General features: G+C 42.7%; 1 protein-coding gene across 1 annotated transcript in view; it reads left to right on the forward strand.

The window, feature by feature from the left end:
• The first annotated feature begins 252 nt into the window (after positions 1–252).
• LOC147091186 (pancreatic secretory granule membrane major glycoprotein GP2-like) overlaps positions 253–15,052 on the forward strand; it is a 145,182-nt gene continuing 130,382 nt past the window's right edge. Inside the window, exons 1-3 of the mRNA XM_085976473.1 lie at positions 253–377; positions 1,291–1,340; positions 13,755–13,899. Of these exons, the coding sequence (XP_085832599.1) occupies positions 1,307–1,340; positions 13,755–13,899 (179 nt within the window). The 5' untranslated portion in view covers positions 253–377; positions 1,291–1,306. The remainder of the gene's footprint in view (positions 378–1,290; positions 1,341–13,754; positions 13,900–15,052) is intronic.

A 15,052-nucleotide genomic window follows, 5' to 3' on the forward strand; every position in this document is an offset into this window, starting at 1 on the left:
TCAGACCCTCCCCAGTTCCAATCTCCCTGCATCCTTCATGCTGGGCAGCTGAAGACAAGTTATATTACAGCAGCAAAGCCCAGCTGGTTACCATGGGACCAGGAGATATGTTTACTTATTTGTTTAGCTGCGATCATTTCACTAAAAGTCTTTAATTTGCATGGATTGTGCCATATTATAAAACATTACTAAACCATATTCTGTCAGCCAAGCAGCACTGCCCTCAGTCACACGTGTCTCTGATGTGGGAGGTGTTGGTGGAAGAGCTGTCATTGAGTCCGACACCGCACACAGCAGATTGTACCTGAGACTGAGAAGGGTGCAGGTGATCTGAACCCACTGCACCTCACACAGCGACACCCCATTTGGAGACTCTGGTAAGCAGTCATGTATGAATGGACTTTTAGAACGTGCTGAGAAGTTTGCCACATGCTAAGTAGCGACTCAGGGGTGTGTGTTCCGCTTGTCCTGTCCCAATACTCAGTAAAGACCTGTGTTAGAATATTAGAAGGGTGTCTCTATCGGGAGACTGGAAGGAGAGTCAAGGATTTTTTGTTTATCAAATACATGTAAGGAGGTGAAGCTCACCTGTCTGTAGGGTCCTAGTGAGGGAGAGACGCAGAGCTCAACTCTGTCTGTAGGGTCCCAGTGAGTGAGAGACGCAGAGCTCACCTCTGTCTGTAGGTGCCCCACTGAGGGAGGGACACAGAGCTCATCTCTGTCTGTAGGGTCCCAGTGAGGGAGAGACGCAGAGCTCATCTCTGTCTGTAGGGTCCCAGTGAGGGAGAGACGCAGAGCTCACCTCTGTCTCTAGGGTCCCAGTGAGGGAGAGACGGAGAGCTCACCTGTCTGTAGGGTCCCAATGAGGGAGTGAGTTGGAGCTCACCTCTGCCTGTAGGGGTACCAGTGAGGGAGAGTGGTAGAGCTCGCCTCTGTCTGTAGGGTCCCAGTGAGGGAGAGACGGAGAGCTCACCCATGCACTGGAGTGTCAGCAGGGATTGAATTCTCAAGTCTCTGGAGTGGGACTTGAACCTTCTGACTCAGAGTCGAGGGGGCTACCAACTGAGACACGGCAGACAATGTATTAGCGCAGTTTGAGGGCTGTGGTCGGGTTGGAATGTGGAGTTTACCTTTAAAGTCTGTAGGGTCTCAGTGAGGGAGAGAGATACAGCTTCCCCATTATAAATAGATACACTCACTGATTCCCTGTCCAACTCCCTATTTAAAGATTCCTCTGATCCCCAATTCCCTCAACTCACACTAATACAAATTCCATGTTTTCACTTCCAGATTATCAGCCAGTGAGATGAGGACTCTGCTGCTGATTCTCGGTTACCTCAGTAAGTAATTTCCATTATAAACCAACTGCACCCTGTGTTTTTAATGTCTTTACATAGCAAAATCTCACAAGGCGCCTCTCGTTTGTGACTTGGATTAGGGCTGTTTCAGGGCTGTGGCAGGGGCGGAAACCGGATTGTGAGGTTCCAACAGAGCGTAAATTGAAATTCTTACTTTCCCATTATATATACATTTAATTTGTGTTATTCGTTCATGGTATGCGGGCGTCGCTGGCAAGGCCAGCATTTATTGCCCATCCCTAATTGCCCTTGAGAAGGATAAACCGCTGCAGTCTGTGTGGAGAAGGTACTACCACAGTGTCGTCAGGGAGGGTGCACCAGGATTTTGACCCAGCGACGAGGAAGGGACGGCTGATCAGATTTAAAAGTTATGCATTTGTGATAGCTATTCGATCATTACTCTGCACAGTTCTGTTCTCCAAATTACAAAAAAGAATGTAGAGGTACTGGAGAGGGTGGGAAAAAAATTTACAAGATGATACCAGAACTGAGATGTTCTCTCTATCAGGAAAGAATGAACTGGTTGGAACTCTTTTCTCCAGAAAAGGGAAGGCTGGGGATGGACCTGATGGCCGTCTTTAATATTATGAATGTCAACGTAGAGAAGATGTTTCCACTTGTGGGCGAGGCGAGTTCTAGGGGGTCATCAATATAAGATAGTCACTAAAAATCCAATAGGGAATTCAGGAGAAACTTCTTTACCCAGAGAGGGCTGAGAATGTGGAACTCGCTAACAGAGGAACAGGTTGAGGCGAATACCATAGATTATAGATAAGCACATGAGGGAGAAAGGATTAGAAGCATATGTTGATAAGGTTAGATGAAGAATGGTGGGAGAAGTCTCGTCGTGGAGAGAAAACACCGTTAGGAACAGTTGGGCTGAAAGGCCTGTTTCTGTGCTGTAAATTCTTCATATTTATATGCTGTACATATTTATATATTATTATACATATTATACTATTAATTATTATTCAGATATAAAACTAATGCATTTGTCATAGATCTGTAATATCTACAATATTGATCAATATTATTTATAATGCATTTATAATAGACTAGCTGGAGTGCCCGGCGGTGCCGAGGCTTTTTCGAGGGCATGTTGTTGTTGGAAAAGAGAGAGAGAGAGCGACTGCCGGGGGGGGTTGAAGAGAGAGAGCGATTGGGGGGGAAGAGAGAGAGCGACTGGGGGGAAAGAGAGAGAGCGACTGGGGGGGAAGAGAGAGAGCGACTGGGGGGGATGAGAGAGAGCAACTGGGGGGGAAGAGGGAGAGTGACTGGGGGAAGAGAGAGAGCGACTGGGGGGAAGAGAGAGAGCGACTGGGGGGAAGAGAGCGCGACTGGGGGGAAGAGAGAGAGAGCGACTGGGGGGAAGAGAGAGGGCGACTGGGGGAAGAGAGAGAGCGACTGGGGGGAAGAGAGAGAGCGACTGGGGGGAAGAGAGAGAGCGACTGGGGGGAAGAGAGAGAGCGACTGGGGGGAAGAGGGGAGGAAGAAGAGGGGGGAGGAGGGGGGAAGGGGAGTGGAGGGGGGAAGGGGAGTGGAGGGGGGGAGGGGAGGGGGGGAAGGGAAGGGGAGTGTGGGAGTGGAGGGTGGGAGGGGGAAGGGGAGGGGAGTGGGGAGAGGGGAGGGGGGGAGGGGGGAGGGGAGGGAGGAGGGGGGAAGTATTTTATTATTTAAAATTTAATATTAATAGATATTAAATATTGCAATATTAATTGATATTATGCATTTGCAATAGATCTTTAATCTTTGCATTATTGACTGATATTACTTATTATGGATTTGCAATAGATTTTTAATATTTGAAGTATTGAACGTTATTTTTTATGTGGATTTGTAAAAGATGATTAATATTTGAGTTATTGATTGATATTATTTATTCGTGTATTTGTAACAGATCATTAATATTTGCATTATTGATTGATGTTATTTATTAAGGATTTGTAATAGATATTTAATACTTGAATTATTAATATTATTTACTAATGATTTGTAACAGATCTTTAATATTTATATTATTAATTGATATTTTTTACAGTTTTGTAATAGATCTTTAATATTTGCTTTATTGATTGATGTCATTTATTAAGGATTTGTAATATATCTTTAATATTTGCATAATTATTGATTTATATTATTTATTACAGATTTGTAACAGATCGTTAATATTTGCATGATTGATTGATGTTATTTAATATGGATTTTTAATAGAACTTGAATATTTGCATTACTGATTGATGATATTTATTAAATATTTGTAATCGATTGTTAATATTAGCATTGTTGATTGATGTTATTAATTATGGATTTGTAATATATCTAACATTTGATTTATTGATTGATGTAATTTATTAAGGATTTGTAATAGATCTTTAATATTTGCGTTAAAGATTGATATAATTTATTAAGAATTTGTAATAGCTCTTTAATATTTCCATTATTTAAGTTATTTATTAAGGATTTGTAATAGATCTTTATTATTTCGTTTTTTCATTGATGTTATTTTATGGCTTTGTAATAGATCTTTAATATTTGAATTATTGATCGATGTTATTTTTTAAGGATTTGTAATAGATCTTTAAAATTTGCATTACTGTTTGATGTTATTTATTACGAATTTGTGATAGATCATTAATATTTGTGTTATTGATTGATATCATTTATTAAGGATTTGCTATAGATCTTCAATATTTCCATTATTTAAGTTATTTATTCAGGATTTGTAATAGATCTTTAATATTTGAATTATTGATCGATGTTATTTATTATAGATTTGTAATAGATCTTTAATACTTGCATTATTGAACAATGTTATTTATTAAGGATTTGTAATAGAATTTAATATTTGCATTATAGATCAATATGATTTATTATGGATTTGTAATAGATGTTTAATATCTGAATTATTGATTGATGTTATTATTAAGGGTTTGTAATCCATTTTTAATATCTGCATTATTGATTGATATTATTTCATATGGATTTGAAATAGATCTTTAATAATTGCATTATTGAGCAATATTATTTATTATTGATTTGTAATAGATCGTTAATATTTGCATTATTGATTGATTTTATTTTTTAACGATTTGTAATATATCTTAAATATTTGCATGATAGCAAAATACTGCAGATGTTGGAAATCCGAAATAACAACAGAAAATGCTGGAAAAACTCAGCAGGTCAGGCAACATCCGTGGAGAGAAATTTGAGTTGACGTTTCGGGTCGAATCCTTCTTCAAAACTGGAAAGGAAATAAAATAGATCGAAGGCAGGGCTGCGATCTGACAAATGAAGTGAAAGAGACAAAAGAATCCGCAACCGAGGATTCCCCTCTACCGTGGTTGACACTGTCCTCGACCGTGTCAGTTCTATCTCCCGCACTTCTGCCCTCACCCCTGCCCCTCCATCCCGGAACCACAATACGGTTCCCCTTGTCCTCACCTTTCAACCCACCAGCCTCCACATTCAACGGACCATCCTCTGGCATTTCCGCTACCTCCAAAGTGATCCCACCTCCAAACGTATCATTTCCTCCCCTCCGAGACACCCTAGTCCACTCCTCTACCACCCCAAACAGCCCTTCCAATTCGCCTGGCACCTTCCCGTGCAAGCAGGGGAGATATAACACCTGCCGCTATACGTCCCCCCTTCCCACTGTCCAGGGCCCCAAACACCCCTTCCAGGTGAAACAGCGATTTACTTGTACTTCTCGCAAACAATATAATGTATTCGCTGCTCACGATGTGGTCTCCTCTACATTGGGGAGAGCAAACGCAGATTGGGTGACCACTTTGCGGAACACCTCCGTTCAGTCTGTAAGGGTGACCCCGAGCTTCCGGTCGCCTGTCATTTTAATTCACTGCTCCATTCCCACTCGGACCTCACCATCCTTGGCCTCTTGTATTGTTCCACGGAAGCTCAACGTAAACTCGAGGAACAGCACCTCATCTTCGGATTAGGCACTTTGCAGCCTTCGTGACTCAATATCGAGTTCAAAAATTTCAGATCATAACCTTGGCCCCTATTCCTTTTTTACTTGTAATTTTACCACTCCTTTCCCCCCCCCCTTTCCTTTTGTTTCTCTCTCCCACCTGGCAGCTATCTCTTGCCTGCCAGTACACTTCACACCTAATCTCAGCTATTACCATCTCGTCTTGCTTCGAATACCTTTTATTGTCTCTTTTACATCTTTTGTCTCTTTCACTTCTTTTGTCCGATCGCAGCCCTGCCTTCGATCATTTTAATTTTCTTTCCAGTTTTGAAGAAGGGTTCGACCGAAAACGTCAACTCAAATTTCTCTCCACGGATGTTGCCTGACTGGCTGAGTTTTTCCAGCATTTTCTGTTGTTATTTTAAATATTTGCATTTTTGATTGACCTTATTTATTAAAGACTAGGTGGGGGAGCCCGGCTTTGCCAGGGCTGTTTTGGGCCGGGCGGTTTAAATCGAGTGCCAGGCTTTGGGGCCTCTCTGTGTCATTCTGTGAATCTGCTGCCGGGCAACATTTTAAATCAAGTCCCAGGCTTTTGGGCCCTGTCTGTGTCCCTCTCTCTGGGCCGGGCGGTTTAAATCGAGTCCCAGGCTTTGGGACCTCTCTGTGTCCCTCTGTGAATCTGCTGCCGGGCAACATTTTAAATCGAGTCCCAGGCTTTTGGGCCCTGTCTGTGTCCCTCTCTCAATCTGCTGCCGGGCAACATTTCTACCTTTTAATACCTTGAAAGATGAAAGTGAAATTACTTATAAAACGTTTTTGGTAAATCTTATGTTATTTTTAAAAGAGATAGTAACTTTTTCAAAGCTAGATAAGGAGAATAGTTTGAGCTGCAAGCAGTGAAACAATGGCTGGCAGATCCCTGAGATGAAAACGATTTGTCCCGCCCACACACACACTTAATACCTTGAAAGATGAAAGTGAAAGTACTTCTAAAATGTTTCTGGTAAATCTTATTTATTTTTAAAAGAGATACTAACTTTTTCAAAGCTGGATGATCAAAGTAGTTTGAGCTGCAAGCTGAAGTAATGGCAGTGAAACAATGGCTGCCAGATCACTGAGATGAAAACGATGAGTCCCGCCCACACACACACACACCGATTGGCCAACCATCAGGGGACCGTACTGTAGGATTGGTCAATCGTGACGGCACAGGATTGGTCGAACCTTGACGTCAGTCAATCAATGCTAAGTAGCAGATAATGAGTTTAATTTTGAAGGTTTTTTGCATAAGGCGCGAACAATTTTCGTCTGACCGAAAAGTAAATATGCCTACGACCGTCCCGGAACCGTAAGCTTTCTTTGGAGGTAACGCGCACGTAGGTGCGCTCTATAACTTTCGAGCACATAGCCGGACAGACGCACACCTGAGGACAGAAGGACAGACAGACAGAAGTATCCATTTATATATATAGATTTGCAATAGATCTTTTAAATTTGCATTATTGATTAAAGTTATTTATTAATGATTTTAATAGTCCTTTAATATTTTAATGCTTGGTTTGTGTTGTTAATTATGTATTTGCAATATATCTTTAATATTTGAATTATTGATCGATGTTAAGGATTTGTAATGAATCTTTACTATTTGCATTATTGATTGATGTTATTTATTAAGGATTTGTAATAGGTCTTTAATACTTGCATTATTGGTGTTAATTTTTACAGATTTGAAATAGATCTTTCATATTTGCATTATTGATTGATGTTATTTATTAAGGCTTTGTAATAGGTCTATAATATTTGCATTATTGATTGTATTTTTATTTATCGATTTGCAATATATCTTAAATATTTCAAATATTGATTGATGTTAATTGTTAATGATTTGTAATAGTCCTATAATATTTGCATTATTGATTGATGTTATTTATTAAGCGTTTGTAATATATCTTTAATATTTTCCTTATTGATTGTTATTAATTATGGATTAGCAATATAACTTTAATATATGCATTATTGATCAATATTATTTATTATGGATTTGTAATAGATCTTTAGTATTTGCGTGAGTGATCGATATAATTTAACATGGATTTATAATAGATCTGTAATATTTGCCTGATCGATTGATGTTATTTCAAGGATTTGTAATAGATCTTTAATATTTGCATTTTTGATAGATATGATCTGTTAAATATTTGTAATAGATCTACAATATTTACATTATTGATTGATATTATTCATTATGCATTTGTAATAGGTCATAATATTTTCATTATTGATTGATGTTATTTATTAAGGATTTGCAAAAGATCGTTAATATTTGCATTATTGATTGAAATGATTTAATATGGGTTTGTAATAGATCTTTAATATTTGTATTAATGATTGATATTATTTATTCAGGAATTCCCAACTCCCAACTGCACTTAAGAAAATCCAACTGTCTAGCCACTGTCCCTCCATTCACCATGACATTTCTACAGCTACTGATCTGCTCAACCACCTCCACACCAGCACATTTGATGCCCTAGTCCATACTAAAACAATTACCCTCTCTCTCCCTGGCCTTTCTTCCTGGTAAAGCTCTCATCTTCGTTCCCTTATGTGCAAGGGAAGCAGACTTGAATGGAAATGGCGGACATCTGGTTCAGTCTTTCACCGCCAGATCTGGCTGGAACACAAAAAGCACTATCGGGTCCTGCTCTCATCTACCAAAATTGCTCACTATTCCAGAATCATTCTGGAATGGAAAGATAAACTCTGGCTCCTATTCTCTACTGCTAACCGACTTCTTTACTCCTCACCCCTGTCTCCTCCACATTCACCTCCGATAACATGTGAGGAGCTCATGGACTTCTTTGTCTCTAAGATTGAGACTATCTGTTCAGCTGCCTCTGTAACTTCACTTCCTTTCCCTAGCCCACTGGGCCAAACTTCATCTGCAATTCCCCCCTTCCCGAGCCCTGAACTGACATTTTTCTGCAGTTTCTCTCTGACCTCTCCTCATGACCTCTCTGCGCTCAACTTGTCAATGAGACCCACCTTCCGTCCCTCGAACCTATTCCCACCAAACTGTTGACCATCCAACTTCCTTTTCTGGCTACCATGTTAGCTGATATTGTTAACGCTTCCCTCTCCTCAGGTACTGTCTCACTCTACCTCAAGTATTCCATCATTACCACGATCCTCAAAAAATGAAACCGTGATCCCTCCGTCTAATAAACTAGCACCCGATCTCCAACCTCCCTTTCCTCTCCAAATTTCTTGAACGTGTTGTCGACTCGCATATCCGTGCCCATCTTTTCCTCAATGCCATGTTTGAACTGCTCCAACCAGATTTCCGCCCTTGCCACAGTACCGAAACAGCTCTCAGCAAAGTCACAAATGACATCCTTTTTGAATGTGAAAAAGGTAAACTATCCCTCCTCAGCCTTCTTGACTTACCTGCAGCCGTCGACATGGTTGAACACTCCATTCTTCTCCAACATTTCTGAACCATCGTTGAGCTGTTTGGGACTGCACTCACCAGGTTCAATTCATATCTATCTAATATCACCTGCAATGGCTTCTCTTCACCTCCCGCATCGTTAACTCGGGTGCCCCCAAGGATCTATTCTTTGCCCCTCCTATTTCCCATCCAGATGCTGCCCCTTGGTGACATCTTGTGAAAACACAGCTTCAGTTTCCACAGGTATACTGACGACACCCAACTCTACCTCACTACCTCTTCTGTCCCCCCTCCATCGCCTCTCAATTGTGAGAATGCTTCTCCGACATAATGTGCTGGATGAGCAAAAACTTTCTCCAATTTAATATTACGAAGATCAAAGGCAAAATTTTCGTTCCCCGTCACTAACTCCATTCCCTAGCCACTCACTCCATCCATCTCCCTAACATCTGTGTGTGGCTGAACCACACTGTTCGCAACCTTGTTGTCAAATTTGAACTGAAATGTGCTTCTGAGCACACATCCACAGCACAACAATGACCGCCTACTTCCACCTCCGTAACAAGCCCCATTCGCCCATCTCCCCTGTGCCCACTGATCTACATTGGCTCCCGATTAAGCAGCAGCTCGATTTCAAAATTCTCATCCTTGTTTTCAAATCCCTCCATATCCTTGCCCCTTCCTATTTCAGTAATCTCCTTCAGCCCCAAATCCCCCCAAGATAATTGTGCTCCTCTAATTCTGGACTCTTGAGCCTCCCTGATTACAATCGCTCAACCTTTGGTGGCCGTGCCTTCTGTTGCCTAGGCCCCAAGCTCTGGAATTCCCTGCCTAAACCTCTCCATCCTGCTACCTCACTTTCCTCCGTTAAGGCGCTCCTTAAAACGTAGCTTTCAGAGCCAGCTTTTGATCACCTGACCTAATTTATCATTAGTGACTCGGTGTCAAATTATATCTTTTAAACTACTCCTGTGCAACGCCTTGGGAAGTTTTACTACGTTAAAGATGCTATATAAATACAAGTTGTTGTTATTATTAAGGATTTGTAATAGATCTGTAATATTTGCATTATTGATTGATATTATTTATTCTCCTCCTTCCTTGGCTCTGTTTTCACCGCAAGAGAATTGCGAATTGTTTCTATGTGTTAAGATGTCCTGAAATCATTGCACTTTATTTGCATAAATATTATGAATATTATTTATATTTACACACTTCTTTCAAATATTTAGCGAGCTGTATTTGTTTTTTAATGTTATTACTTACACTTATATATTAGTACTTTTAAATTATAATTTACATTTTTATGTTTGTTTATATTTCACATTGTCATTTATTTTTCATCTTTAATTTCAGTTCTTGTACTTATCATAACATTTATATTTCTTATTCACGGGTTTGGTACCAGTTGGAGAATTGTATCCAATTCTGGGCACCACGTTTAAGGAATGAAGTGAATGCTTTGGAGAGGGTACAGAAGTGATTTACTAGAATGGTTCCAGGGATGACTGATTAGAGTTACCAGGCACGATCGGAGAAACTGAGTGTTTAACCTTAAATCAGAGAAGGCTAAGGGGAGATTCGATAGGGGGGTTTAAATTCATGAAGGATTTAGATAAAGAAAATAAAGAGAAACTGTTTCCACTGGCTGAAGGATCGACAACAAGATGGCACAATATTACAGTGATTGTGAAAATAACCAGAGCAGACACGAGATAAAGCTTTTTTGCACAAGGAGTGGTTAGGATTTGGAAAGCACTGCCTGATAGGGTGATGGAAACAGATTCATTTGTAGTCTTCAAAAGGGAATTGGATAAATAATTGAAGGAGAAAGGTTTCTGGGTTATGGCGAAAGAGCGGGAGAGTGTGACTACCTGGAATGATCTTCAAAAAAGCCAACACAGACTCGATGGGCCGAATGGCCTCCCTCAGTGCTGTACTAATATATGATTATAAGTTAGTCATATACTCAGTATTTTATCAGAATATATATCGATCAATTTGCATAACATATTATTAATTGCCTTTGATATCCAGCTTCCAATTTATTTATATATTCAGTGTAAATATATTCAATTTTCATATATATATAATAAATATAATATATATACATAATTTTATAGTTTTTCAATTAAGAACCAACAATAGAAAGTTATCTCACACTGACCATCGAGAGTGGCTCAACATCTGCACTCAGTGCTCACCTGGGGACTGAGATACCCCATGATATCTCTCACTGATCATCGAGTGTCCCTCACCATCTGCACTCAGTGTTCACCTGGGGACTGAGATACACCATGATATCTCTCACTGACCATCGAGAGCGCCTCAACATCTGCACTCAGTGTTCACCTGGGGACTGAGATACCCCATGATATCTCTCACTGACCATCGAGTGTCCCTCACCATCTGCACTCAATGATCACCTGGGGTCTGAGATACCCCATGATATCTCTCACTGACCATCGAGAGTCCCTCACCATCAGCACTCAGTGTTCACCTGGGGACTGAGATACCCCGTGATATCTCTCACTGACCATCGAGTGTCCCTCACCATCTGCACTCAGTGTTCACCTGGGGACTGAGATACCCCATGATGTCTCTCACTGACCATCGAGAATCCCTCACCATCTGCACTCAGTGTTCACCTGGGTACTGAGATACCCCATGATATCTCTCACTGACCATCGAGTGTCCCTCAGCATCTGCACTCAGTGTTCACCTGGGGACTGAGATACGCCATGATATCTCTCACTGACCATCGAGTGTCCCTCACCATCTGCACTCAGTGTTCACCTGGGGTCTGAGATACACCATGATAGCTCTCACTGACCATCGAGAGTGCCTCAACATGTGCACTCAATGTTCACCTGGGGACTGAGATACCCCATGATATCTCTCACTGACCATCGAGAGACCCTCACCATCGGCACTCATTGTTCACCTGGAGACTGAGATACCCCATGATATCTCTCACTGACCATCGAGTGTCCCTCACCATCTGCACTCAGTGTTCACCTGGGGACTGAGAGACCCCATGATATCTCTCACTGACCATCGAGAGTGCCTCAACATCTGCACTCAGTGTTCACCTGGGGACTGAGATACCCCATGATGTCTCTCACTGACCATCGAGTGTCCATCACCATCTGCACTCAGTGTTCACCTGGGGACTGCGATACCCCGTGATGTCTCTCACTGACCATCGAGTGTCCCTCACCATCTGCACTCAGTGTTCACCTGGGGACTGAGATACCCCTTGATGTTTCTCACTGACCATCGAGAGTCCCTCACCATCTGCACTCAGTGTTCACCTGGAGACTGAGATACCCCTTGACGTGTCTCACTGACCATCGAGAGTCCCTCACTATCGGCACTCAGTGTTCACCTGGGGACTGAGATACCCCATGATATCTCTCACTGACCATCGAGAATGCCTCAACATCTGCACTCAGTGTTCTCCTGGGGACTGAGATACCCCATGATATCTCTCACTGACCATCGAGTTTCCCTCACCATCTGCACTCAGTATTCTCCTGCGGACTGAGATACCCCAAGATATCTCTCACTGACCATCGAGTGTCCCTCACCATCTGTACTCAGTGTTCACCTGGGGACTGAGATACTCCATGATATCTCTCACTGATCATCGAGAGTCCCTTACAATCTGCACTCAGTGTTCACCTGGGGACTGAGATCCCCCATGATATCTCTCACTGACCATCGAGAGGCCCTCACCATCTGCACTCAGTGTTCACCTGGGGACTGAGATACCCCATGATATCTATTACTGGCCATCGAGAGTCCCTCACCATCTGCACCCAGTGTTCACCTGGGGACTGAGATACCCCATGATATCTCTCACTGGCCATCGCGAGTCTCTCACAAGATGCACTCAGTGTTCACCTGGGGACTGAGATACCCCATGATATCTCTCACTGACCATCGAGAGTCCCTCACCATCTGCACTCAGTGTTCACCTGGGGACTGAGATACCCCATGATATCTCTCACTGACCATCGAGTGTCCCTCACCATGTGCACTCAGTGTTCACCTGGGGACTGAGATACCCCATGATATCTCTCACTGACCATCGAGAGTCCCTCACCATCAGCACTCATTGTTCACCTGGGGACTGAGATACCCCATGATATCTCTCACTGACCATCGAGAGGCCCTCACCATCTGCACTCAGTGTTCACCTGGGGACTGAGATACCCCATGATATCTCTCACTGACAATCGAGAGTCCCTCAGCATCTGCACTCAGTTTTCACCTGGGGACTGAGATACCCCATGATATCTCTCACTGACCATCGAGTATCCCTCACCATCTGCACTCAGTGTTCACTTGGGGAATGAGATACCCCATGATATCTCTCACTGACTATCGAGAGTCCCTCACCATCTGCACTAAGTGTTCACCTGGGGACTGAGATACCCCATGATATCTCTCACTGACCATCGAATGTCCCTCACCATCTGCACTCAGTGTTCAGCAGCTCAGTCTGCAGGTGCCCGAGTGAACTGCTTCCTGAAACTGACCCGGGTACAAGGCGTTCTGTTGTTAATGTATAACAGAGAGATCATTCTGTGAGGTGTGTGAGAGTGAGCCGGACGTCCTGAGTCTTTGTGTTAATAGAAGTAAAACGGAGCCCAAATTATAGGGACACAGAACGAAGCCTGGTTTACAGAATCGCTAAATTCCAGCTTTAAATGTGCTGCTTTTCTATTGGACGAAGTGAAGATGAGGTTATTGCTGCTTTCTGTTACCTGAGAGCGAAGGGATCATCTAGAATAGGGAGGACTGTCTGTGAGCAGTGAGTTAGTGGGGAGGTTGGGCTGGGAGACAGATGGAAACCTGGTTTAGAGAAGGAGGAACGATTCCACAATTCATTTGCGGACTATCTACAAGGGTAGAGATTGAGACTGAGGTTATTGATGCTTCGGGGGGTAGAAGCTGTTGTGTAACATTAACTATTATCATTAAGCATATTTCTGTAACTCAGTTGCAGACTCCATACTCACTGACCCGTGTGAAAATCACACAGTCCTGGACCAGCCCTGGAGGAGCACGGACTGTAGTGGGACTCACTGCTATCACCAGGTGAAGTGTGATTGGAATGTTACCCGAGGATGGTACAGATTTAAAAGGTAACGTGAGGGGAAATTACCGATAAACTAGTCGATAAGCGAGGATTAAATGTACAGAAGTGAACAAAGTTTGAGATTAGGAATGGGAACATCAGGGAGACCGAGATCAACAGTCAGAACAATGGGACAGGGAGTCTTTCCAGGGATAGGGAAACAACCGAACTCTACAGAGAGAAACAGAGAGTGAAGGGAGATACCCGGGATAGAGGAGAATATAGAACTGGGACAGTGAGTTAAGGGAGATACCCGGGATAGAGGGGAATATAGAATGGGGACAGAGAGTAAAGGGAGACACCCGGGGTAGAGGGGAATACAGAACAGGGACAGTGAGTAAAGGGAGATACCCGGGATAGAGGGGAATATAGAACGGGGACAGAGTGTAAAGGGAGATACCCGGGATAGAGGGGAATATAGAACGGGGACAGAGAGTAAAGGGAGATACCGAGGATAGAGGGGAATATAGAACGGGGACAGAGAGTACAGGGAGATACCAGGGGTAGAGGGGAATATAGAACGGGGACAGAGATTAAAGTGAGATACCCGGGATAGAGGGGAATATAGAATGGGGACAGAGAGTAAAGTGAGATACCCGGGATAGAGAAGAATATAGAAAGGGGACAGAGAGCAAAGGGAGATTCCCGGGATAGAGGGGAATATAACGGTGACAGAGAGTAAAGGGAGATACCCGGGATAAAGGAGAATATAGAACGGGGACAGAGAGTAAAGGGAGATACCCGGGATAGAGTAGAATATAGAACGGGGACAGAGAGTAAAGTGAGATACCGGGGATAGAGGAGAATATAGAACGGGGACAGAGAGTAAAGGGAGATACCCGGGATAGAGGGGAATATGGAACGGGGACAGAGAATAAAGGGAGATACCAGGGATAGAGGAGATTATAGAACTGGGACAGAGAGTAAAGGGAGATATCCAGGATAGAGGGGAATATAGAACGGGGACAGAGAGAAAAGGGAGATACCAGGCATAGAGGAGATTATAGAACTGCGACAGAGAGTAAATGGAGATAACAGGGACAGAGGAGAATATAGAACTGGGACAGAGACTAATGGGAGATACCAGGGTTAGCGGAGATTATAGAATTGGGACAGAGAGTAAAGGGAGATACCCGGGATAGAGGGTAAAATAGAACGGG

Source organism: Somniosus microcephalus, unplaced genomic scaffold (genome assembly GCF_052327205.1).
Source record: "Somniosus microcephalus isolate GS21.2 unplaced genomic scaffold, FLI_Smic_1.0 unresolved_chr3, whole genome shotgun sequence".
In the NCBI taxonomy this organism is placed as follows: domain Eukaryota; kingdom Metazoa; phylum Chordata; class Chondrichthyes; order Squaliformes; family Somniosidae; genus Somniosus; species Somniosus microcephalus.